This window comes from Xenia sp. Carnegie-2017, unplaced genomic scaffold, assembly GCF_021976095.1.
Source record: "Xenia sp. Carnegie-2017 unplaced genomic scaffold, XeniaSp_v1 HiC_scaffold_22, whole genome shotgun sequence".
Taxonomy (NCBI): domain Eukaryota; kingdom Metazoa; phylum Cnidaria; class Anthozoa; order Malacalcyonacea; family Xeniidae; genus Xenia; species Xenia sp. Carnegie-2017.
Genome location: NW_025813485.1, coordinates 7456765 through 7483428, shown reverse-complemented (window position 1 = coordinate 7483428; position 26664 = coordinate 7456765). Strand labels below are relative to the sequence as shown.

Sequence of the window (26664 nt, the reverse complement as noted above, 5' to 3'; positions counted from 1 at the left end):
ATTTTTTACGTTCACCACCTTTCGTAAACTGTTCAAAGCGTTGTTCTGGAGCAGGTTGCACGAAGACTGGGTAGCGTTTTCCATTGGATAGTAAAATTTTCAAACTTGTAAAAAAGTTGTTTATATTTTCCTTACGACATAGAAATTTTTGTAATCTTGGAAGCAATAGTTTCTTTTAGTGAATGCTCATTTCAAATCTTACATTTTCTCTTTTAAGAGGTTCTTAAACGTTCAAAAAAATTTGCTATCCAGTGGATAGCGCTATTCAGTCTTCGTGCAACCGGAGTTATTCAACCGTGCCAGGAATGGAGGAGTTATTCATACATACAAACGCTTGGTGATAAACATTCGATGGATCAACGACTTTCGTTCCATTGAAAACATTCGGCTTCGGTTAATTGCGATTAATTCTCATTTTCTACGTCAGGAATAATTTCAACCCGACTTAAAGAAAGGGGTTAAAAAAAAGGAATTGGGAGTAAGATATATGTAACTTTCGGACTTATCCAAAAGACAACATTTACAACAAAATATATACTTAAATACAGAAGGTTATTTCCATTGATTCAGTGTAGTGTGCCTCCCAAATCATTAAGGTGTAGCTCTTACAAAAAATCAACAGAGATGGCAAGTATTTTTGTGTAGTTACCTAGAGCGGATTGCTTTGGAGGAGTGTTCAGGATGTCCGACCATTGTCGCGATCCACTCCCTTGATGATTATTGTTCGATTTTGATCTCTGCGCGAGTATCTTGCTGCACATTTCGTGTAGCTTATTGTGAATTGCTCTTCCCAAAATGTTTCCATGGCAACGGAACACGTGACACTTGTGTTTTCCCGATGCCTGGTCACGTGCGACGTAAGCAAAGTCACTGAAAACAAAATGCAAGAAAGACGTTTGGTAAAGATTCTTCTACTCAATGCGCATACAAAGACAACGCATTTGAGAAGTTTGATTGGAGAAAGTATGAAAATTCGTTCGTTCGAAGATTTCCGGATGATAGAACTCTTCATTTCAGCAACTTTTCAAAACACAAAATTTGAAGGTAGTTAAAAAATGAGTATCGACAATCATGCACTGCGCAAACCGAATGATTTCTACAGACACGAGCTTGCTATCAAGGCCATATGAAAAAAATATAAGAGAAGTGGATGCCCCTTACAAATATATACAATTTCATGATTTTTTTCTGCTTAAATTTTGAAAAACGTATCCCAAGGATTTATGTGGACGGGGAGGGGGCACATATGGTTAGGGGCTTATTTGAAATCGATTAGTGAAAAAATTCTCAAGTGTTGGTCAAGGTAGTAATATCTTAATGTATACCGTAAATGCTCGTTTTAGCGCCGCTCGCACTTACGCACCGCTCTCGGTTAAGCGCCGCATTCAGAATCCAGAAAAGTTATTTAGCGCCGCTCCCGCATCCCATTTATTAATATAGTATAATTTTGGTAATAAAAGATATATTGGTTTTTTGTTGTGCATCTGTATGACATTATTTTCGTTAAGTTGTATCAAGTAAATAGATTTTGTTTACTTCTTATTTTTGGGGGTAACAAATATATTTAATGTGGGCCTTTAGTTGAAAATTATTTAATTAGCACCGCTCCCACTTAAAGCGTCGCTCCCGGATAGGCATTGCATTCAGACTCGGGAAAATTAAATAAGCGCCGCGGTGCTAACTCGAAGATTTACGGTATGCCAAAATTCACCTACCTCTGCTCCTCCCTGCCGGCGCCCCAAACGCGCATTTTCGAAACTGGTTGAACGAGCAGGATCTTGTTAGTTTGTACTTCAACTAGCTTTAAATTGTCTTTTTCGAGCAATAAACGTAAGTCTTTACCCTGAAATTGGAAAAATAGCATTAACATAAACACTTACGGATTCTTACACAAAACTAATTACTAATTCATAGGGCAGAGGTATGTTTATTTTCCATTTATAACGTGCGTTTATTATATGGCAAGCGTCACTTCCGGCAAAATGGCGCGCTTTGATTGGCTCAGAAACATTTTTGCAGGTCCAATATTTTCCCGTAATCGACCACGGTCCAAAACGCGTAATTTTTCAGTCAAATGTAAACAAACTTCGTAAAGCAAACAGCAAAACGAAAAATAAACGAAACAAAAAACCATTTACAAATGTGATTCGAAGAAAAACACTTGGAAAACAGTTCAACTATCCAGACGATACAATTTAAAACGATTTATTTTTTACTGACGAAAACTAGAAAAGTGAAAGCCAGCCCGTAAAAAACAGCAAAGACAAGAAAGAAAGCAAGCTGCGTTTCAAGTCAAATAATGCCATATAATAAACCTTTTAATAATCTCGCTTTCTCAGTCTTTACTGACAAATAACGGACCGAGGTCCGTTATTTCTCCGTAAAGACCTCAAGCTCGGTTATTAATAGCTTAATAATCACTGACTTTGATAACGTGGATCTAACCACGTTTAGGTTTGCATACTTTGAACTATATTTAGTTTTTAGCAGCACAACTACTCTTGGAAGAGTGTATAGCAGTTGGAATCATTTTAATCATATGATTTTAACACAGGGAAAATGTTCAGCCATCTTTTTTTCTATGTAAAAGCACAGTAACTGCCGCAATGCATTTAGAACAGAGCCAAAAGTTCTAACTTTGACTGAATTCATTTTTGGCAAATTGTCAAGCAAAAGACAAATTTGCAAAAGGCAAATTGTCAAGCAAATAAAAAGACAAGTAACCACGCAAAGGTTATGCGCGACAAGTTCGTCCTTTGCCTGTCATATTAATACAATTTAAGTACAATCAACATTCAGGTTTCCAATTTTCGATAACATATATATTTTCTACACAAATACATCCATAATAGATCACATTCGTACTTACGTATCCCCAAGTCTCGGATGTCTTCCACAGGTCCTTACGTTCCCTGGCAAGCATTCTCATGCATTCGGCTATGGTATCGGTCATGTTGTGAGGAGCAACCTGGCTTTCTTCAAGCTCCACCCAACCCATCGAGTGAACAGGAAAACTGGTCACCTGAAAAATGAATGAGAATAAATCTGTGGCATCAATGCTTCTTATCAGTTGCGTTTCTCGCGACAAAAGAGTTATTTAAATTATATTAACCATGTACCAGTCTGACGTTGTTTTATATCCAAAAGCTTACCGAACGAAGCAACAAGGTAGCCATTTCTACTCTACTCGTGCCACATAAAGATTGCGCTAGCTATCTTTTGAATTCTGGAATGCAATTTATTTTCTCGAGTTCTCTTTAATTAACAAAACAGCACTGTAAAATGTACAGTTGCGAAGCGGCAAACGAGACAAGCCACTCGAAACGTAATTTTCCAATTTCGCACTGATCTTGTAGCTAGATGAAATATTTCTTATATTCTCGCCTCGAGAGAAGTGTACACAACAGCCCTTCACAACCAAAACACCGATTTAAAATTTTGGGGATTAAATATTTGTAGGTTCTTCAAAAAATTTGTCATTAACGCTTCTCAAACATTGACTAAATTCGTATCGTTTGTCGTGAAATACATGACGCATATGCATGCATATAATTATTTCGGCGGGAATCATTGCTGCGTTTTGGCAAGTGGCAACCGCTCACTTGTTTTTTCTCACGTTTATATGATTGTACGTATACTTCATATAATATTCTTATACGAAGGACAATCACAAATTCAGGTTCTTGTTTTAAAGTTTACGAATGCCAGATTTTCACAAGTGTACGAAATTTTCAAATAAATGGCCTTTAGTCAAATGATTTAGGATGAATATAAAGCCCTTATTAATAGTTAATGCATGCACGTCGTGTAAAGACGATTGCTGTTAAGTGCAAATTTTGAAGAAGAATAAAAATCCATTCAGCCAGATGAAAAGCATCCCGTCTCATTAATGTTCCATGAGGTAAAGTTTTGTTGCAATGCCTTGTATAGACCAAATATGTTTTTAAGTCGATAATGATTTTGCTCACCCTACTCTACGGGCTCGGTCTGTACAAAAAAACTTCGGTCCGATATTTCTCCATAAAGACCTCGTGCTCAGTTAACAAGGGCTTATTATAGGGCGCATTTTGTAGAGCAAAACATTTGACACGTAAGCTGGTGTCTCAGTGTCTTTTCCAATGCCAGTAAAATTAAGCATTTGTGAAGTTTGCCTGAGTCTTTCTTAGTTTTCCTCACAGTATTTCTTTCTTTTTGGTTGTGAACGAAGTTTGTGACGTCCACTTGCTCTTGATTCGTAAATCTCGCAAATCTGATACAAGTTCGGAGCCGATTGTCATGGAAACGGTACAAAATAAAAATATATTAGACTTGAAAGCAGCCAATCAGAGTGCACGGACTATGATACCCATTATTAAAAAGCTATTTTGTGATTCGGTGAAGCTATCATCTCTAACGTTTTCAACGCCGAAATGAAGCAAAGTAAAACGTTGTACGATGACATTAATTGATCTAATTCGCCAAGTTACTGGCTTTTATGCTAAGTAATTTAAGGGAGTTTTGAGATAACAAAAATAAATAAATATAACCTTAAAAACAGTCATTCCTTATTTATCATATAATACACATTAATTGAGTGGTTTTGTTACACAACACACCAGTGGGCAAAATAGCAGTTTTCGGCGAAAATCCCAAAATTGAAACAATACGACTTTGGCATATAAGTTAGGAACGTGACGAATTCAAGTATGTATAATACACAAACTTACAGTAATCGGCTCCGGTTTTTGCTGTACTTTCGGCGTATTTCTGTAAAGAACGAAAAAAATTCTAACGTTTAAAAACAAAAGTCGATTTCGTCAACAATTTGGAAAAAGCAATGCACGAGTGAATTTTACAAACACTCGGTTTATCTTTTCTTTTTTTCTAACTCGAATCTCAAACTTCTGCCAAATTATAAGTGTAGCAGTTAGCAACACAAAACATTTGCTTACACAGACTGAGGATGTTTGGCTCTCCTAAAGGGTTCCGTGCTGTCCTGTTTCTATAGAAAAATAAGCCAATAAAAGAAGTTAATATTGGAGAAAACATTAGCTAAAAGTCTATTATAATTTAAACATGCAAGGGTTATATATAAAAGAGCACCAAAAGGCAAAAATTGAGCACTACAATCATGGAAACATTAATCATACTTTAAACACGTATTTTTTTTAAACATGTATAATAGAAAACATAATTCAGACAGTCCCAATTGTATATTATTTACACTAACTCGAATTTGAGTTTACAAGATGAATTTTTCCGTGTTAAGTTTTATCTTATACTTTGATGAAGTATTATGTTCCCAAAATTGACGGGAAGCTACATGAAGCTATTCACTATGTCACGTAGCAATATACTTTAACTACACAATGAACCCATACTATTGCATTCACAATCAAATAATTCAATCTACGCTTAAACAGGCAATAACGTTCAATCAACACTAAACAATCTGCCATTGCTGTGCCATTTAATTGAGCTGAATAAACAGCAAAAGAGGGTGATTTCAGTTGAAAACATCAACTGAATGAGCCCAACCGCATTGAAACAAAGCAAAACAATTATGGATTAAGAAAAAACACGTGAAGGATGCACATGAATGTGGCGTGTCGATTCAACAAAATGATCATTCGAGTAATCAAACTGGATTGTACCTGAGGTTTTTCATATTGAATCCGGCCAGTCGCCACATGCCAATAATAAGGTCTTTCAATGCCTGGATATTTCTTCCAACCGTCAGGAAGATCTGTTTCTTCTCCATCAGTTTCGTCTTTTTCGTGTGGATTGGATCCTGTTTCATCACTGTACCTTTCGGGTTCTCCAAACATTGTTGTTGACGGTTGGGAGACAATATCTGTAACTATATACGCCTTGGGAGTGTTTGGGATATCGGTGACTATGTACGCCTTTGGAGTGTTTGGGACGTCGACTACTGCATCGCCAGTGTGTCTGTTTTTCGCTACCCTTGATTCGTCAGTACTTTTTCCAACCTGTTTGTTCCGAGTTTGTTTCGTAATAGCGCTCATTGAGCTGGAGTTTTGATTGAGTTCATCACGCGATTGCTCATCGCTAAGGGGATCTTTTAGCAACTCCTCGTCTTCTTCAAAGTTTGGTCTGCTCGGAAGTGGCGGAGGATCTTCTTCTTCCTTTTTATGTTCTTCACTCTGAGAAGCGACTTTTCGCGTCGGAGGCTTCTTTACGACCGCATAAACAGCGTTATCCTCGTCGTGGTTATCTTAAAATCAAAGTAAAAAACTGCGCCATGCAATATTGTAAAATAAACACAATGAAACGCGTGCGCTGATTGGTCTAGAGCTGTGTTTGCATTAGCCTTACGCAAAACGATCTGAGTACAACCAATCAAATCATTCAATCAAACAAAGAGAATTTGCAAATCAATCATGAATACACGTTAGAAGAATCTCGAGCCAGTGCAACCGGATCAGCTCTCGAGTTCTCCCAAAGGTCTCCTCGGTTTTCATAAGCCCGTGCAAACACATTAAACATCTTTTATTTCTTAATTGCAGAGAAGAAAACGTAGGCATGATATGGACAAGCTTAATATGAAACGAATCAGAGATGCAAAAAGACTTCAAAGGCTGTAAAAGTAGTGCATCCCGACGTCTTTACATAATAACTGAAAGGCATCAAGCGATTTGATTGGTCTAAGGCTAAGATCTATAAGAGTACACACGCACAGTATGACGTCACATCACTCCAAGGACTCAGTCGTCGAAGACCCCTTGATTAAAGCATCTTCACGTAAGACCAAAGGTAAAAATAATTCGTTTTTGCTAACGTTGGGATAATATATCTTCAACGTTTTCTTTCCTCTCAAAATTTTGTTTGCTTTCGGAACTTAATCGTATGCAAATTACAGACTGTAAATTTTTTACAATTTTTTATGAAATAATAATTGAAAATGATGGACATCAACAGCGATGTCTCGAGCAAGTAGAATATAATCGCAGTCGGAAGCCTACTCGGGAATATAAAATGTGTGCGAGCGTCATAGGAAGCTACCTCTCCCCACGAAAAACTCCTCCACCACCCACATTTCACGATGAAAACCATAATACGATTCTACTGGCGTAGAAAAAGGTCGAGAATTTGTCACAAATTATCTCAAGTATGGATTTACGAGTATTTTCATGAAACATAACTACATACCGGAAGATTTCCCATAGGGTTTAGGCAACGGTGGTGGTTTCCTCATCTTGCCGTCATCATTTGCATTTAAGCTTTCTGTCGATCTGCTAGCATAAGGCTTCGGTAAAGGCGGCGGTGGTTTTTTACTATTAGAAAGACCGTATTCAGCAACATCACTGTATATACTATCGTTCACGTTTTGCTCAACAGAGGAGTAGTAATCTTCACTATCTGCCGGCCTCGTCCCTTCAACAACGGGCGTGCTTATTCCTACATCATCGGTGACTCTTAATGGCCGGAACTCGTCGCCGACGTACACATATGACATGTTGGATTCGTTTTGGTTAGGATTACTGCCTTGTGACGTTTTTCTTTAAAATGTAATAAAAAGGCAAACACATGAATGAGGCTCAATTGCCAGGAATACAAATACATGACCAACATAAATACATCAAAATACAGATACATCTATGACCAACCCCATTATGACTACATGTTTCTAGATGTAGATCGTTCAGGCTAGAGATTTCTGACGGTTGGACTGTTGGTGTTGATGTTGACGATAGTAATGTTGGAGTTATTTATACTATTAGCTAATACCGTGAATAAAATCCTTCATCGGCCCTTTTAAAAGCAGCTCATTGATACATTTAAAATATACGACAAATTTCTTTATAGCAAACATGTTTCGGCATACTTTATGCCATCTTCAGTGCGAAGTGAATAAATATAGGAAGTTCACATGATATGTTATAGTGAACTGTACATATGTACATAGTGTACATATGTTATATGTAAACTTCCTATATTTATTCACTTCGCACTGAAAATGGCATAAAGTATGCCGAAACATGTTTGCTATAAAGAAATTTGTCGTATATTTTAAATGTCTTATAACCATTGTGCTCTTACGAAATTATGGAAACAGCTCATTAATACTACAACACCAACGCTGTTCGTTTGGAATATTTTCAAAAAACGTCATGAGCCAATACTATACAAAAAGAATTGTTTGTGAAGTTTTTTCACTTGGTAAGATTTTTAATGTATTTTGACTCGTCCTACGTACATTGAAGAATCCATTACTCACAAAAAAATGCGCGACGTGATGACGGCCATTTTCATGAATTAAAAAAAGAAAACACCTTTTCATGCAAGCCTTCACAACATTAGACTAGTCGCAACTACACACGAAGAAAACTATGTGCTTTTGTCACCAAGCAACAACTGAGCAATTCGTAGTAGTTGCTTTACATTAGCATATGTTGTCCTCGTGGTGTCTTTGAGATATGATGTACAAAGTTAGCCGGAATTGATGTGTTCTATCACAATGTCAACCTCATGTTGTAATATAATATTATGCATGCTGCTTTCTGAGTGTGCCTGTTTTGACTGGAAGAGAATTTCTTGGAGGTTGTCATGGAAGTGTCGAGATCTCGGAATGCTTCATACAATATCTTAAAATATGGAACTGCCTCCTTCAGGGATGGATTTTCAGCGGGTTGCAAGGTGGGTGAACAATAAATTTTCTAGCACCCCCCAAAAAAATTCTAAAATGGTATTATACATAGTGTAGACCATTTTTATAATAAAATTATAGACTCGAAAATTTTACAGTAAGAGACTAAGGAAAAAGCAGAGCTTATTATTTTAAAGGCAATTACATATTTTATACCACAATTACTTTCATGCGCGTTTTCATGGAAACAATAAAATGGAAATAAATTACTTAACGCGAAGCAACCTGTTACTTTGTCATGTCAAATTTGTTTGCACTTTATTTTATTTTCCCTTTTTTGTCATGTGTGACAGCAACTGTTGTATTTGTGTTTCACTTGTCGTTGGTAATATTCATTATATAATTTATGAAGCTTTGTTCATTATTTAAGGAAGTACTGTACAGCTATACAACCAGGATTGATAATTTATTTAACTTTATAAAAAATACTTAAAAGCCAGGGCCACTTTCATTTCACAAGGTTCACTCATCTGTAAGCCCATGCCTAAAGCCCTGGCACTTTTACCTAGAACAATGATGCACCCCTTGGAAAATCTGCACCCCTCCTGTCAAATGAGGGTCAATCAGCCCCTGGCCTACTTAACTACAGCATACACATCAACACTAGATTGAAAAAGTAAAAGCATTAATTTCGATATCATCTTTACTGAACAAGATTAGCCAGACATTCATGATAAATGACAAAAATGTTTTATTACAGACAGACATGTTTCAACTTAACATTAAGTCCTCTGCACTGCAAATGAATGAATCAATTACAGCAACGACCACAAATAAGGACACATTTAAACAATTATACACTTCCTTAGAAAATTAATTTCTTCCTCCATTGTTACAGGAATGAACACAAAATTTTTTGCAAGGAAAGGACATGAATACCATGAAGGCATCTAAATGCATGGACCAGTAGCAGTTACAGCAGTTCAATTTTAAATTCAATGTACTTTCAGAAAAACGCTATTGGTTATGAATTTCGAAAGAATATAATTTTACCAATGGATTTGCCTCTAACGTACTTAAATATGTACATACATGCCAAAATGTGCTGCAACAATTTATTTTGAGTTACCCTATATCCACCACTGGCATGGACAAATGAAACAACAAAATCACGATGGCTCAAGATCTATTAGTCCAAAACAGTGGGGATGCTTCGTGTAGAACTTAGAAAACTACGACAAATAAGACCAACGGAAGTCTTTCCTGTTACATGGAAATAAGCTTATCATATTAATATTATTGCTTATAATAAAACCCAGATAAAACTTTATTGCAATTCACTACTTTATATGTTATTTTACTATTTGTACGTGCTTCGTTGTGGGTGCCTTCTAGTGGCATACAACGAATAAAAAAACCCAATTTCAAACAAATTACTTTGTGAAAGATTTCAATTTACTGTAAGTGATAGTTTCAAAAAAGACTTCAGATCAAATACAGAGTTATATAAAAATCGTTTGCTTTGATGTTTCGTTTTATTGGAGTCAAGGACTTTTGGATGGCGAGCGAATCGCGATATAAAACGAGAATGAACGTCAGATCAACAATATCAATACCCAGAATAGTGATTATCAAAAAGACTTACCCAAATCAACTTCGAAACCATCCACTTAAATGAGCGTATTTTCTTACACTGTACGGTTCAAAATCGACAGCAGTTCACATAGTTATACATACAATGTCGATAAAACAAATTGAAAGTAGGAAATATGAGAAATCGATCTGTTCCTGACTTTTGATCACCGATAAAACTATCACAAAAGCTTTCTTCCGGTATTTGTCTAAGTGAAATATCTAAATTATTCATATTTCAATTTTCGAATAATCGTCATAATTTAACGCAAGAATTCTTAAAATTCCTCTATTTGCTCTACCCGTCTACCGTATGTATTCTGTAAAGTGCAGGGACGTCGTAAGGCCTGTGCGCGAACTATGTACCATTAACAAGAGACATGATAAAATAATTAAAGCTGCATCATTAATGCGTACTATTTTTTATTTTAGTGACTTTCAATTACCCCCATTTACCCATGGACTCAAAGGTAGGAGACTCTAACAAGCATAACCATACAGATTTTATAGAATATATCGTAATGTAATGTAATGAAATTATGAAAGCTCTCGTTCAAAAACTTTATTTACAGAAACTCTTACGGCGTGATTTTTTATTTTGTTCTTTTCATGCAACTTCTTCTTTACATTGTTGTGAACAAATAGGTTATGGACTGAGGGTCTGAATTATTCATAATTGGGTTGGCTTTTAGGCTTTCTTCATTTCTGCCTTAAGCGTTTTCCAGAGGATACCATGCAGGGCCGAGTCAATGTCATTGCTAAAATGCATGTTGAATTGAGTTTAAAGAGGCATTACTCTAACCGTTTACTACTGATCAGGAAACGAGTTATTTCCTAATTAAAAATATGTGTCCCTCAGTGTCAGTCGGTCAATAATGACTGATGAAGCAATCTTAAAAACAACTTTACGAGAAGTCTTGTCGACATTTGTGGCCTTCCTATAAAAACACCATGCAGTCTTAAGTTGGTAGGCATGATTGTAGACAAATTAATTAGCAAAACAAATTGATTGTTTCGTAATTCATTTTCGAAATTAATTTCGAAAATACTTATTAAAGTATTCTGCAATATCTCCAAGATTAGTTAAAAAAATTTCCACTGAGCCTTATTTATCTCTTGCACCTAATGGCTTGTTTTGCCTTCCTAATAGATTATTTTAAGTCTTCTACGCGTCCTTTGGCTTAGACATAACGCCATATGATAGGACTATCCAGGTTTTACAAACTTTTTACATTGCATTTGACGTGTCTCAATAAAAATGTATTTTGCAACTTTTGTTGTAGCAAATCCTGAACAAATTATTTGTAAATTAACAGAGTCAACAGCTTTATGGTAAATGGGGCTGAAGGATGTCATAGTTATATTTGGGTAGATTCTTTAATCAATTGTAATAGTTGAAATAGTTGAAACAGGAACCGCAATGGAGGGGCAGAAGACCATGAAAACATATACTCTTTACGTGGGAAAGCTGAATTTTACCCAATAATTTGCTTGTCTATGGAATTTCCAGCCTTGATGGAAGTTTTGACTAATGGAAAAATGCGGTTGATTTGCAGGTGAAACATGCACTGGTTTGTAATGAGAGTATGACTTTATTAGTGGAATTTATACACAGAACATTCCAAGCTTTTTTTGAAAGTGGAGTTGACAAAACCGGCAAAGGTCATAATTGTCAGTAGATAAAAAAACAGACTCTACACATTACCCGGATAAAGATACGACAAGATGTGTTGAGAAGTTTGTCAGCTGTCTGTATAAACAAAATACCGGTGTTTGTCAGGTATTTTTCATGTTGTTTTGAGAAAACTTTTTTTATACAAGCTCAATGATTTGGAGAAACTGGCACCTGCCAAAGGTACTTAACGCGAGGCAAATATTCGTGCACATTGTCAAACCAGACTAACCAGTAGTGCAGCTGGCAAATATCTGCTTTGGTATGTAAGCATCAGGCGACGGTTGCACGATGCCTGGATAGCGTTATCCACTGGATAGCAATTTTTTCAAACTTTTATAAAGCCTTTTAAAAATCAAAAAATATAAGATTCGAACTGAGCAATCACTGAAATAAAATATTGATTCGAAGATTACGAAATTTCTTTGTCTCACGAAAAACATAAACACCAAGCAGAACATTATCAATGTCAATTACTTTAGAAATCCGTTGTTTTCACACTTAGCTAAATAAACACAGAAAAATTGTTAAAGAAAGGCAAAATAGACGGTCTGGCTTATCGTTCAATGGTGAGAAAAATGTACCTAAATATATGAGCTTCATAACTAGACAATCTTCTATTTTAGTTATATCAATCGGGATTTTTTTATCTAATGGAAAAGCGTATGGCACGCTGACTGAAGACAAGATTCCTTTTCATGTTTTTTTATCTAAAGAAATTAAAATTTTAAACTGATGTTGCAGACTGTTTGACGCAGCTCTTTGCCATATGATTAGCTCCTTTTGAAATCAAGTGACCTGTTTAGAATCAAGAATTTTAATTAAAACCAATCCTGCATTTGTTGACCAATTAGATGGCCAATTTGGCAAGTCATAGATCCTCCACTCACAAACTACATTTACTGCTTTAATAAATGACCGATGATAAACTATAAATTACATGAAACACAATATTCTCTCCATATCGAAGGGTATCACTCTTTCTCGACCAATGGAAACGTAAGAGTTGTTAGTTTATCATGATGGCATGGAAACAAGTTGTATACCTATCAACAATGGCAGGTGACAAAGATTAAACTTAATGTTAACTCGTAAGTATGTAAATAGCGCTTAGGATACTTACCTGTTCTTAGCTAGTGTTTAGCTTGTTGTCAATAGAGCAGGTCATAATAAAATGAAGGTCGGTGTTTGTTTGTGAAGAGCTGAAATAATCTTGTCGCCACAAAGATAGAGTGAGTCAAGGATTTGATACTTTTAGAAGATGCAACATGGCGATGGATTATAAAGATAAATCCGCAACACCTTTCGATAACTTTCAGCATGTCATATACGAAAACGCCGCGATAATATTTGCTTACCTCAAAGGAAATGAGAACGTCGTTCTACCAGCGTTTGACGATGAACGGGTGAAACGACGAGCCTATAGCCTCGCGTTTGGGGCTAAGAAATGTAAGAACTGGTCATTTTATTTATGTATTCGTAGGTGCTGTGGTCTATAACTATAATCTATATTCATCTATGTGCAAGTTTTGTATTTGTGCGTAATTCAACACCAAAATTGTTCTATCCATTATGTGATTTTTATTTTGTCGACTAATCTCTGCATGTGTATGTTATATTTTTGTATGTATATACAGACTGAGACAAAATTTCTCGTTAGTGGTCAGAGTCATTGTGCATGTTACACTCATTGTTATAGTAGGAATGTTGATTTGTTAGTATTCAACATCAAATAGTATACGGCTATGGAAGATTAATTTGCAATCTTATTGACCAATAAAAACCGATGAAATTTCCTTACTTCGATATTTCGTGACAAAAAGCTGCTAATTGTAACTCGGTACACATGGGACAATAACAAGGTCATTTTACTTCTGTGATAACACTGATCAACAAATTTAGTCACTTAAAGAGTGAAATGTTACAACAAAGGTGTTAGTTTAATTAAAAATTATTATTAAATGTTTGTAAATGTCGATCGTCCAGGTTGGTATAGTCCTGAGAAGGACTGTTGACTGACGTTTCGACAACCTTAGCGGTAGTCATCTTCAGAGTCAAAATGAATTTACCAACCTGGACGATCGACATTTACAAACATGTAACGATACTCCCGGGTTCAAACCATTTACTTTAAAAATTATTATATCGTTCTACATCGTTTTGCATGTGAAACTTGCATGCGCGTTACAGTCAAACCAGACCAGTCCAGCCTCTATGGCCAACTCTCGGAGCTGACTGCTCAAAGTTAACTCTTCTTTCCAGTCCTCGACAATACATTATTATCTTTCATGATCTCTCATGATCCCACTCCCAAGGATGTGTCTGCTCACAAAAGGTTCGAGTATATTTCAAAACAAAATTACTCGTGAATGATTGCATAAAGAAATTGATTTGTTTAACAAGTAAAATGATGTTTTTCAGCAGCTTTGTCTAAGAGGCGGCATCAGACATTGAAAAAAAGCACAAACTCTCACGGAATTTGCACGACGTCACTATTGCACAATAGTTTGCATTGTATTTACGATTTCAGTGTTTTCAGCTGGGAGCTTGAAACAATTCTTGATGAAAATTAAAGTTGGGAAAGAAGAACAAGTGATATAGTGGTGCTTTTCATGAACCACATCACACTATGTCACGGTACTTGAATAAAATTATGAAAAAGTACGCTCTAGACTTTTAATGCACAAATACAATGTTAACTAAGTCCAATACTGCTTTTCTGTCAGTATTAGAAAATAAAAATATTTTATTAGAATCAATAATCGATACACATAACCTTATAACACGATGAATACACAGATATAACAAGAAAGCTAAAAAATGCCAACTCTTCATGATAGATGTTGGAAAAAGTTGACACTGAGGCAATTTTTAGTACAATTTCGTTTTCCACTGATTAATGGCTAATTTTCAAGTGCCTTCCCGCCTTTTCTCCAATAAATTAGCGTTCAGCTTGTGCCCATCCCCTCTCCCAAATTGAAAAATCCTGGCGACACAATAGCAAAAAAATTGTTTTGACTCCTTGTAAAAACCATCAATATGCATATGTATCCGGTGTATATATTGTCCATAACGGTAGTAAAATACGTTTTACCCATTTCAATCATACAGAATGTCGTATTTACACTTTTACATGCCGCATGAAGATTGGCTATCTATAAATGACCATTTCTTACGGTCAAGAGAATAAAGCGCCTAGCATGGTATGGTATAACCATTTTAATTGCACATGTACCCTCTTGAAAATTGGGTGATCAGTCTATCTCCACCCTAGCTGGCTTTTTGCAATATTTAAAACATATTTAGTTCAAATTAGTGATCAAGTATAAAAGTAATCATTTTGTGAATCAAAAACATATCGACTAACGACTTTTCCAATTATCGCCCGGCTACAGACTACACAAAAGGAAAAGGCTGAGTTTTCAGATATAATTCTATAAGATCAAAAATATTCATCATGATGAAAAAAGCAAAGTACATTTATAGAAAAAACCAAAAATGCAGAGAAGAATCACAAATGCTAAAAGTCATGTTTGAACAACAGAACAACAAAATTAACAAATAATTTTTCATGTAACCGTGCAATGAAAAGATAACGAACATTGATATGGTTATTAGCTAAAATAAACACAACATAAGTTTTAAGCATCATATTTGATAAATACATTTTTTGGATAGAAAGTTATTTTTTACCATGTCTGAATTAGTGCTTCAAAAGTGGCCTCCGGTCCACAGACCTTAACATGCTGTCAACTCATTGCTATTTTATGTTTGATGTAGACGAGTCCGTTTTGAACGATATACTACTAGACAGCTATTTCTTTTCCAGTTTTTTCAAGGTTAGTGAACGTTTTTTTGTTGCTATTGTGAAAAAAATCAACTGCTAGGACCATGTGCATGCAATAACTCTCCCAGCCAGTGAAACTACCATGACTTTTTCGTTTACAAAAAATATTATTTCAATGATGATTTTTGCCATGTGAAATAACTAAAAAACACATTTGCATTGACCTGGAATATTTTTGGTGGTGTTTCTAAAACATGACGATGGTTTGAACCCAAAGAACTTTGGAGAATAGAAATCAGAGAACTTTTAGAATAAATCAATCTTCAACCTGAAAAATTTTGCTTGAATCAATTTTTGCAGCTTGGATCAGTATATCGCAATCACGTGATGGTCATGCTTTTGGATTATCAGCAAAATGATTTTCAATTCGGTGAAACTCAAAGCCTCCAAACGGAAAACCAGTATACTTTACCACATATAAAAGAAATTCGAGATGCCTTAGTTTCATTTTATACAAAACTTAGAGCGTCTTTAGCTCGAAACCGTATACGCGAAACAGCACTTACTGTCGAAGACCTTCTTCCAAAGGAAGAGAGAGAAAAAAATGAATTCGTCTGCTATCAACCCATCTACGCGTATGTCAACAATCTGAGGACAAGCGTTAAAGAGGTGTGCAAAATATTAGAAGCAAGTGGTTTCGCTGAAATCGACGTTCTTGACGATTTTACCGCTTTTACTGGTCATTGTTTCACTCGTGACGTACATTTGAACGACGTTCTCATTTTTCCTCGCGATGTGAAATTTGATGTCTATAATCACAAATTAGTTGAAGAAGGCCTCATCATTATCCAGGTAAGGGCATGCAGCTATATAGGGCCGAATTTTTGTTGACACAATGTTTATGATACATGAATTTCTAAAGCTTTATATACATACATGGGGAAAGAAGTCATTGCTCTCATTTTCCAATTGAGCTTTTTGGAAGATAAAAAAAAACATATTTCTCATCAGTTCAATTTCAAGCTCATGAGCTCAACATAAAAATCGAATTCTGTTTTAAATTTGCGTTCAAAAGTCGATTCTAAGGGGGTGTTTACATGAATCCGGAATGACTTTAAGTCCCGATCGAAACGTGATGTCAATCCGTGTTTACATGGGAAATCAACACAAGGATTGACATTTTGCGGGAATTTTGAAATTTGAAGATGGAGAACATAAACTGGGACGGGGCGGGTGGCTGAATGGTTAATTGCGTGAGCTGTAAGCCAGACGGCGCGGGTTCAATCCCGGCTCGTGGCACATCTGGCAATGTGTCTGTAAACCTAGCCCGAGTTGACCAAAGCCATGTGAGGGAAATTTGGTAGAGGAAACTATGTCCTCGGATGGACTGTATCTGCATCTGCAATGGTGCAGCCTTGTCACACTGTGTGTCACGCTGATATCAGCGTTGTAGTTGCGTGAAAGGTACGAGTGATTGTAGTCTGGTCAGCTGCCTTCACTATAATTTAAGTAACCAGGATGTTCCACTTTGTGGAACCCTCATACGTCGAAATCGACGGAGTCCATTAACATGGGAAATCAACACAAGGATTGACATTTTGCGGGAATTTTGAAATTTGAAGATGGAGAACATAAACATTATAGCAACCCTTTTTTTTTCTGTTGTTCCTGCGTTAATACAGCTTAACACGAAACTAATTGCATGAAACTAATTGTTGTTTTTCTTCGCACTCATTTTAACCCATTTAGCCTCTTTATTTGCTTACGAGCTTCAATTTGCCAGAAGACAATACCCATGGCACATGCGTGCTTCGTCATTAATCACAATATCATTCTAGAATGAAACTCAATTCGCGTTTACATGAGATTAAAAGTAACTTTCGATCCGGAATGAAATTTCGATCCGGAATGAAAATAGGAATGAACTCGATCCGGATCGAGTTGTGACTCATTCCGAATTCATGTAAACATACAATAGAATTTCTTTTAAAGTGGAATGAGTTCGTTCCGGATCGAAAGTCATTCCGGATTCATGTAAACACCCCCTAAACAAACAAAACACATATTTCATTTGCTAAATAGTCTGTGTGCAAAATACAAGTCTCGAGAGCATTGCTGTATGAACTTCTTCAGATAAACACAAACGCACTATACGTATGTAACATGCATGTATTTCATGAGATTACTGAACTATACAAAAATACATTCCTTGTTTGAAAGATACAAATAAATATGACATTCAAAGTTGTTTTTGAACAGCCGCATTGGTTTTATTAGTTTCTTGTAAAATATATTTTCAGCATTATTTATGCAAACAATTTGAAGAAGTGTGCAACTTCGTAGGGGTACAACCCTATTTCACACAAACAAAATATTCTCAGAGCAAAAAGACTCGTCCCAGTTTCGAATTTACCACATTTCTACCAAACTTTTCACTTTTTAATAATTTATTAATGTCACCATTCGTATACTATCCGAATTTAAAACTTATTACGAACTATTTCATTTTGTTTCGACGTTTTAAAAATACTTTTTTTGTTTTGCAAAGTGACCGGACTCACATTGTATAATATAGGACAAGTCGATGTTTATTGCTCCTGAAGTGATCCGAAGTGTCCTTTTTCAAATGTCTTTGGCCAAAGAAAAAGCCTCGGCAATAATCCCTGGTGAAGTAAGGCCGACGTTTAGTGACGGAGATGATGTCATAATCGTGAACTCCAATTCAGGTTCGTTCAAATCATTACAAAAGCGCTTTCGACCTGCATTGCAGCAAAAAACATTTTTATCGTTTAGCAAGCTGATTTAAAAACTTGTTATCTTCAACGTTATGTATTTATATAGTAAATCTCATCGTCAGAATTTCGTCCTATGTTCATCCGGTGAGATCGTTAATAGTGTTTGGTGTTAAATCTCACCAATACGAAGATTTGAGGGCGTCGTTGGACTATCTTGGCGTGCAGAGTATCCTCAAAAGTTTTCAATTGTTTTTGAATGCAGTAACTTCATAACGGGGCCTTGAGATGCCGTGGGTATCTGTGTGTGCGGACATCCACAATTTTTGCGGACTCACAATTTTAGTTTTTTCTTGCCTTTTTAACATATTAAATGTCGTGCTTTTACAAGTATGAAAAATTTTCAAATAAATGATAATGACCCATGCAGTTGAAAGAAGAAATCCAAATGAAAATATTTAACATCAAGCAGTTTCATTACCAGATGAACTGATGTGCGTGATCGCATAGCAAGCATGAAGCACCCACAACTTTTAGGTAAAACTTTTGAAAGCTCCCGATTTATAGAATAAAGAGCAAACACAATAATGCAATAAATATCGAAAAATTTCTAAAATGCAAAGGATAACCGAGGGGGAGTGGGTAATAATGGCAAAAATGAGTAAGCAAAGAAATTACGGATAAAGATCTTGCCTTAACTTACTCGTTTATAAAATGGAAAAAAAGATAAGGCTTGCATGCAAGTTGATACAAGAGTAGTTTCTGCATGCAGTGTTTATCATGTCGTATGAGCTCCTTATCTTTTTCCATTTTCAGTGTGGAAAATATTTTCGAAAAAGATATTCAAAACTTGTTTCACAAATTATAAATTTTGTACCATCAGCTTTTTGACATGACGCCACCAATGTTATCACTTCGGAGATCTAAGCTCAGTGCTCTTTGAAAGCTAGTTATCAGTTAGCAATTGTATTAATACTTACTTTCTTACTTTGGAATGAGTACTCATTCTGAGCACTTATCTCTAGCGAAGATCGACATTTTCTTGTCTCCTACTGTTGGAAAATCTATTTGTAAGCTATAATTACTTTACAAGTAGGCCTAACGTGTTGGTAAACTATATTCTCCTTGATTTTCAACTAAAGATGTTGTACTGCAGGAAGAAAACTTCTTAGATATACTGCCAAATGACGAGCGGTTTGCTAAAGTCCGTGTAATCCTCTGCAACGCAAACTGCTCCAAATCTGGCGTTGTCAGTCCTATCGACTACGTATTACAAGAGGGAACATCTTGTGTGCAGGATTTGGCAAATAGTATTGAGTCGAACAGACTACGTGCCCTAGTGTTAATGCACCAACAAAGCATTTCTCATGCTATGAAGTTTAACTTCGTCCGCTACATCGTGTACGTCACCAGCTCAATCTTCAAGTCAGAAAATGAGGAGGTGATAAGAAAGGTAGTCGACGCCAATCATTCGCAACATCCTGATGGTAAAAATCACAATCCATTTGTGGTCACATCCTTTCTTCCAGATTTGACGGCGAAATTAAGAAGATTCAGTGCCAAATCTGTGAGGGGAACCAACGAAGATTCCTTGGTAATTGGTATGTCATTCCGTTACTAAAAGAAAAGATCATTTTTGCATTTCCATCTACTTCTGTACTTTTGTAATTTGTTTTTATTATTATTATAAATCATCATTTTTGAATTTAATTTATTAATGTTATCTGAACTAGTACATGCTGACAGATTGTCAATGTTGAATATATCTATGCTCAGTGTGTCCCGAACTGACGCCCGTCTAAAGCCAGGACTTTAACAAATTTAATCCAATAAGACGTTTTCAATGCTCTTGAGGCGTCAGTTTCAGACACATCTCCTTTCAGGCGTGTTAGACACAGTAGCATAACCAGCTCGATATTTGTGGGGGGAGGGGGGAGAGAACATTCATATTTGTATATTCTAACATATTTAGTACCTTATAGGAATCAATTGTTTTCTGCATGCGGATTATAACATGCATATATGAATGTTGCCTCCTTAATTATCGAGGCTAACTACACCATTCATTTGGCATATAGTAGCTACTACTTGAATAAAACTCCAGCAATACACTAAAATATTTTGTTAGAGCAGAGAGGTTATTTTTATTCATACGTGTTTTTTCTTGTAGACAAAGATGCAGAAAAATTTCTAAAATTAAACGGCAAGATGGGTTTGAACGGTGGCTTTGTTTGCCTTCTTCAACGCCAGGTACACTTACACCTTTTCAGAAATTTAAGGCCACTTTTAGTAATTAAAAAAAAAAAATTATGAAGAATATTTGTGTTTGCACAAACATAATAATAGCCATCATACTTCAGATATCCCGACAGGTCAATTTGATTTAAGGCTAAACTAGTTCTCATGTTTTTGGTCTAATGAATTCCATGCCAGCTAAATGGCCAACAAACCAGGAAACTGTTGAGGTCATTCTACAATTGTCATGGAATGCATCCTCTATCCTTTACTGCTTGACGTAAATTGCTTGTTTTGTTTCCTCGATGTGGCTAGTAGTGTGACACATCGCTAATAGCTTGTGTTGATTGATGAAGAGATACAAAATTGCTTATTGCCTCGCTAAATCATTCCCTATTGTGTGTTTATTAGTCGTTTCTGTTCATTTTAAAACAAGAATGAAAGTAGCCTTAAACGTGTAGTCTGTAGAATACATTGATGTGTTTCGTGACGTATACTCATGACATTTATATTTCGACTCATACTTGCCCTACAATGTTTTAAGAAATTGACTGACTCCGCCAGTGATGTTTTGGAAAGAGCTGCAAAGAAAGGTCTCATTAAAGGTACGAAACGTAGCGTGAAAAATGATACAAGACGACCAATATCTTCGTTAAGCAAGCATAAACCAACAAAGGAAGACGAGGAGGAACAAATCGACATTGGTTTAGCGAGAAAAATTCAGGACACAAAAAAGGCAAGAGTGAAACAGGGAGGCAAAGAGCAAAAAAACGCTTCAGATACCAGGGCCCTCAAACCATTTCAATTTTAACGTCATTTCGAAAACTATCTATAATTCAAACAGTATCGACATCATCATTCCTAATGTTCACTGTTCGAAGATTTTTTCCTTATGTTTGCTGTGTAATTATCGGGTGGGAATCTTGGTTGGATGGAGGAACTGTTCTTCGATGGTTTATTCAACAAATATAAATCGGCAACAGAACTAACAAACTTTACAGTAATCAAGCTAATATCTAGCCAGAAATAGCTACGAAGTCTACCAACCAATTGAAAGCTATCTTGGATCGTTTCACTCTTAAACTTACGTAATACATTGCCTCATGTGAGATTGCATTGTCCTATGTGAGATTGCATTTCTCCATTTGAGATTGGATTTGCCCCATGTGAGATTGCATTGTCCCATGTGAGATTGCATTGCCCAATGTGAGATTGCATTGTCTCATGTGAGATTGCATTGCCTCATGTGAGATTGTATTGTCCCATGTGAGATTGCATTGCCTCATGTGAGATTGCATTGTCTCATGTGAGATTGTATTGCCTCATGTGAGATTGCATTGTCTCATGTGAAATTGCATTGCCTCATGTGAGATTGTATTGTCCCATGTGAGATTGCATTGCCTCATGTGAGATTGCATTGCCTCATGTGAGATTGTATTTTCCCATGTGAGATTGCATTGCTTCATGTGAGATTGCATTGCTTCATGTGAGACTGCATTGCCTCATGTGAGATTGCATTGCCTCATGTGAGATTGTATTGTCCCATGTGAGATTGCATTGCCTCATATGAGATTGCATTGCCGTGATTTTGTTGTGCGACTCAGCAACTATTACAATACACAAATATGACCAAACACTGTTCTCAAGTAACCTGAATGAACGTCTGATAGGCGCTTGTTGTTGTTTGTATAACCTTTTAAATACGGGCTCTGATTGGTTGAATGCTATAAAACTCCTGTGCCTACAACTGTGTTCCATGCAATTTTCTTCTCTCTCTTAAGCTTTTTGTCGTGTTTCATACAAAAACATCAAAAATTTTTGCTATTTCTTGACTGTTACGTAACATAGATCGTCATTCATCATGGGAGGTACGCTTCCCAAGAAAATCATATGTTTCATGCACATAGTTGTTGATTGTCCATTGGAAGCACGGCTCGTACTTGTCGGCTGATATGTCGACATCTTTGACGGTAGTCATGACAACTTCAGAGTCAATAGTGAAGATGAAATGACTCGTCGTCTTTGTTGTCGTGGAATACGTGGAATAGGAAATGTGTGGGTGTGCGAGCGTCTTTGTGTATTGTTGCTGTTGACGTACGAACCAGGCATCACATACGACAAAGCCAACATTGACCACTTCACTCAAATTAAAGATGACTACAAGAATGTCAACACGTCAGTCAACATTAATGATGTCTGTAACATGCTCCGTCAAACACGTAAAAGTAAAACAATTCACTTTAATCATGTTTGTCTACACTGTATGACTTCTAAATCGCAATCTGATCGTTCTCACAAATAGAAAGTATCGTTTGTATTTATAATAAATCAGTTGCTACGTGGATAAGCTCTGATCAAATGTTTGTTGAGACAACGTTTCTAGGATTTTTACTAACGCGAATTTTCGCTAAAATGCGTGTCTCAATATGGCACTTATTTGCAAATACTGTATGTTTCTCGGCATACTTTAACTGTTAAAAATCACTCACAGAAATTTCTGATTCCCCTCCTTTTCCCTCAATAGCAGAGAATGTAATCCTTGAGATTTTTTATAAATTCTAAGGGGGCAACTACAACTTTGTAGCAAAATTGCTGCACAATTCTAAATAATTTTTTTATTTCATTGTTTATTTTCAACAGTTTGTCGACCCTTCCTCAATGAACTTTACAATCGTTCAGCCCACGCGCGTAGATGTTTTTACACTTGCAAATTTATGGACAAACGCGAACAAATCTAACATTCTGATGGTAATTAGCAATTAAATTTTTCTTATCATACAAGAGTATATTTGTAAGTCAATAGGAGTATTTTAATACATTTTTGTGATGTAAATTTGGCCGATCTCGCTTATTCGTCGAACATCCGAGTTAAAAACTCCATCACGAACTGTGGCTTGCCTTCGGCATTTCACGTTGTGTTGTAATAAAGAACATAAAAGTCACCCCACAAGACGTGGAGGCTAGAACGATTGAAACGCATGAAGTATTTCCATAATTAATTGCTTTTGAAAAAATTAACATTCTTAAATTATTAAAATTGCAACATTCGCAACAAGTGGTTTCTTATTTCCGTCAAAATATTAACAGATATGGGCGAAAGTTGAAGTCAATATGTGGCGTTTTTTTACTTTTAAGAGGCATTACAAATTGAAGTGCTTCGTAGTGTTTTTATTAGTGTGCGGTTTTCTTAAATACTCGCTCTTTACGTGGCACGATGAGGAGGATCCTTCTACAAGCGCTAATCTATACTCCACGAAGGATGGGGAGTTCTCAACAAACTACAAGTACCAAGACAACTACTATCTAGTGACAGCCATAGGATCGGGAGAATTCAACTGGTTATTAAATTTTATCGATGCACTGACTGCGCAGTCACGAAATTCCGAATTCCAGTTTATAATATGGACTTTAGACCTTCGTCAATGTGAACAAGAATTCCTCTTGAATCTAAAGAGGCCTTTCAGTGTCCAGCTGAACCGTTTTCCGTATCATTTTCACGAATTACACATAAGGCAATACCATTTAACTGCGATAAGACCAATAGTGTTATCGTTAACATCAGCCACATACGGTGAAGTTATTTGGATTGAACCTGGAACTGAGCTTACGTTTTCATTGGAAAAATTTCAAACGTATCTCGGAAATGAAGGATTTGTTGTTGGTAGTACCCATGCACAACTCTCAAAGAGGCAATGTTTGGCAAATGTCATCGGGGTGAACAAGTTTAAGCGCTCTTCGTTTCTTGGCGAATGGCTAGTATGCGTTAAAAACAAATCATGTATAGAAAAGGCGATAAGTGAATCAAAATACAAGCCTGAACCTGGTGTGGATATTTTGCTCGATATTATAAGACAAAAAAATCGCATCCCTTGCTCTGCATTACAGTCATTTGCGTGGGACGGAGTAAAACATTCGACATCAGCAACTCTTGATCAATGGAAAAATAAACACGAAAAATTATGTCAGCGGCAGGTTTGCGTATTATCAGGTAATCATAAATGCTTACGTCATCAGAAATATGTACCCTTGTCGTGAATAAAAAAAATTTTTCTTCATTTACTTAACTATGAGCTATTACTTCATAGTTTAAAAGCATAGTCTATACATAAGGAAGGACATTGTTAAGAAACTCACATGCTTATATATATTTTAGGTAGCCATCGAACTAACGATTGCATGGCTTCCCAACTGGATCGACTTCGCCAAAATAAAGTAAGTTATGCAAGGCGTCATAACTATAGATATATAGAAGACACGTTCGGTTTTCATCGTGAAGGACCGTGTCGCCGAGTTTGGAACAAGATACACGCCATTCTTAAGTACTTACCTGACTGCAAGATGCTAATGTGGATTGACACCGATGCGATATTTGTAAACATGGAAAAATCGCTGGAGTCTTTTATGGAACCATATCCAGAAATAGAACTTATTTTTACTTGGTATAAAAAAGAAGCAATGTTGAATGCAGGCGTCTTTCTCGTTCGCGGTTCTCCTCTCGTGCGAGAGTTCTTTGTCAATGTAACCGCTGGCTATGCATGGACAAGAAATCATTGTATATATTCCCGATTCGAACAGGCGGCCATAAACGACCAATTGAACAGTGGTACCGTCGATGGAAAGTATTTGTACGAAAGAACTAATGCAATGCAAAATTTATGTGGGTTCGGTAACAGGGAATGTTTACCGACAGAAACAGACTTCATTTTGCACTTGGCACCTCTGTCGTGTCCGTATTTGGGAGATATAATAAAAAAATTCTTTGACAAAAATCCACAACTTCACTGAAAAATTTAATTTTGAGCAACTGTCTTTTTCTTTACAAAATATGAATGAAAGAAATCTATTATTTAAGTATAAAATTATGTGAAAGTTATAAGGCATGACATGAGCCTTAAAACTCTTTGGAATCTGCTCATTTGCCTGCAACTCTCTTATTAGAGGATGTTTATAAATTACACAAATAGTATTTATTGTCCGTGGGGTAGCCAGTCCGCATGCAGGTTTTTGTCATGCTATGTATATTTCTCAGCAAAATATCATCGTTCACTTCTTGAAAAATCTATTTTCTTTGCAGCGCTGAAAAAATTACACAAGAAGACAAAATTTGCCAGCTAGCTAAGCTACTATGTAATGTATTTGTAAATACTTTACATTTTATTATGCCAGGGGTCTCCAAACTACGGCCCGTTGGGCCTCTCAATCCGGCCCGCAGAGACACTTAAGAAAAAAATAATAATAATATTAAACAAAATAAACTCTATGCAGAAAGTTCACGTTATGACGCAAGCCAACTAGCAAGAGTGGCTTACGTCAATTTTTGTCCCCACTTCCTACTGAGACAGAATCTGTTGACATGCCATATTACACTGCAGTAAGATGGCTAAGTTGTGGAAAAGTGCTGTCAAGGGTTTTTGAGCTAAGGAAGGAGCTATTTTTTTAACTAATGAAGCTTGTGTTATGTACTTCGTTTTATTAAAATATTCGCTCTTTGACCAGCGGTATACGGTTCGTCAGCCCTCAACATGCTGGATGAAAGTTCATGTGGCCCTATGGCTGTAAAGTTTGGAGACCCCTGTATTATGCGATACTATCTTGTAATTAATTTAAAAATTCCTCTAAATAGTAATACTGTCGTGCCTCTATTTGACTTATAGCGTTAATTACACATCGCCCTGGTGTATTAAGTTGTACACAGGCGTCTCAAAAATCTGCTTATCTTTGAAATCAGTCAATATTTAGAATTTGCATGATTCAGGAATAGGTAATTATCAAGAAAGCGTAAACGAAATAAATTTCAATTTAATTGAGTTTGATGCTTCAAATTTTAAAGTACAATTGCTGTACAGTAACTTCAATTTGTGTAATGCTTGTTTACATTTCATTTAAATCTCTTTGGAAATCAATTACTTCTGAATCATGTAGATTCTAAACGTCTGCTGATTTCAAAGATGTGCAGTTTTTCTCAAACACCGTCTTGTATAGAAATGCATAGAAAGACAATACACAATTTTAAGCAATA

At 36.2% G+C, this 26664-nt stretch overlaps 2 protein-coding genes and 1 long non-coding RNA gene across 5 annotated transcripts in view; 2 read left to right on the top strand and 1 right to left on the bottom strand.

The window, feature by feature from the left end:
* The window catches only part of LOC124445469 (amyloid beta precursor protein binding family B member 1-like), a 21553-nt gene extending 11138 nt beyond the window's left edge, over positions 1 to 10415 (bottom strand). For both annotated transcript variants that reach the window (XM_046996196.1, XM_046996197.1), the window contains exons 1-8: positions 10233 to 10415; positions 7150 to 7499; positions 5634 to 6214; positions 4932 to 4981; positions 4707 to 4746; positions 2870 to 3022; positions 1716 to 1843; positions 650 to 870 (exon numbers count right to left, since the gene is read on the bottom strand). In XM_046996196.1, the coding sequence (XP_046852152.1) occupies positions 650 to 870; positions 1716 to 1843; positions 2870 to 3022; positions 4707 to 4746; positions 4932 to 4981; positions 5634 to 6214; positions 7150 to 7456 (1480 nt within the window). In that variant the 5' untranslated portion in view covers positions 7457 to 7499; positions 10233 to 10415. The remainder of the gene's footprint in view (positions 1 to 649; positions 871 to 1715; positions 1844 to 2869; positions 3023 to 4706; positions 4747 to 4931; positions 4982 to 5633; positions 6215 to 7149; positions 7500 to 10232) is intronic.
* On the top strand, positions 1506 to 26664 carry LOC124445473. Of its 2 annotated transcripts, none has more exons than XR_006948167.1 (3): positions 1506 to 1517; positions 1915 to 1921; positions 26476 to 26664. It is a non-coding gene; the product is annotated as an uncharacterized LOC124445473 (long non-coding RNA). The 2 variants fall into 2 exon arrangements; XR_006948166.1 differs by having other exon boundaries at positions 1507 to 1517; positions 26182 to 26664.
* LOC124445470 (putative methyltransferase NSUN7) lies at positions 12951 to 25703 on the top strand. Its single transcript, XM_046996198.1, has 11 exons — positions 12951 to 12982; positions 13150 to 13340; positions 15672 to 15730; positions 16039 to 16530; positions 18254 to 18404; positions 18520 to 18639; positions 19553 to 20011; positions 20581 to 20660; positions 21190 to 22870; positions 23286 to 24633; positions 24799 to 25703. The coding sequence occupies exons 2-9, from the start codon at positions 13160 to 13162 to the stop codon at positions 21454 to 21456; spliced, it is 1809 nt and encodes a 602-aa protein (XP_046852154.1). The 5' UTR covers positions 12951 to 12982; positions 13150 to 13159; the 3' UTR covers positions 21457 to 22870; positions 23286 to 24633; positions 24799 to 25703.

Bases quoted from the DNA above. Each gene is read 5' to 3' on its own strand.
- LOC124445470 (XM_046996198.1), top strand. From the start codon at position 13,160: ATGGCGATGGATTATAAAGATAAATCCGCAACACCTTTCGATAACTTT. The intron at 13,341-15,671 runs GTAAGAACTGGT...TGTTTGATGTAG, and splicing joins CGCGTTTGGGGCTAAGAAAT to ACGAGTCCGTTTTGAACGAT. The intron at 20,661-21,189 runs GTACACTTACAC...CAATGTTTTAAG, and splicing joins TTTGCCTTCTTCAACGCCAG to AAATTGACTGACTCCGCCAG.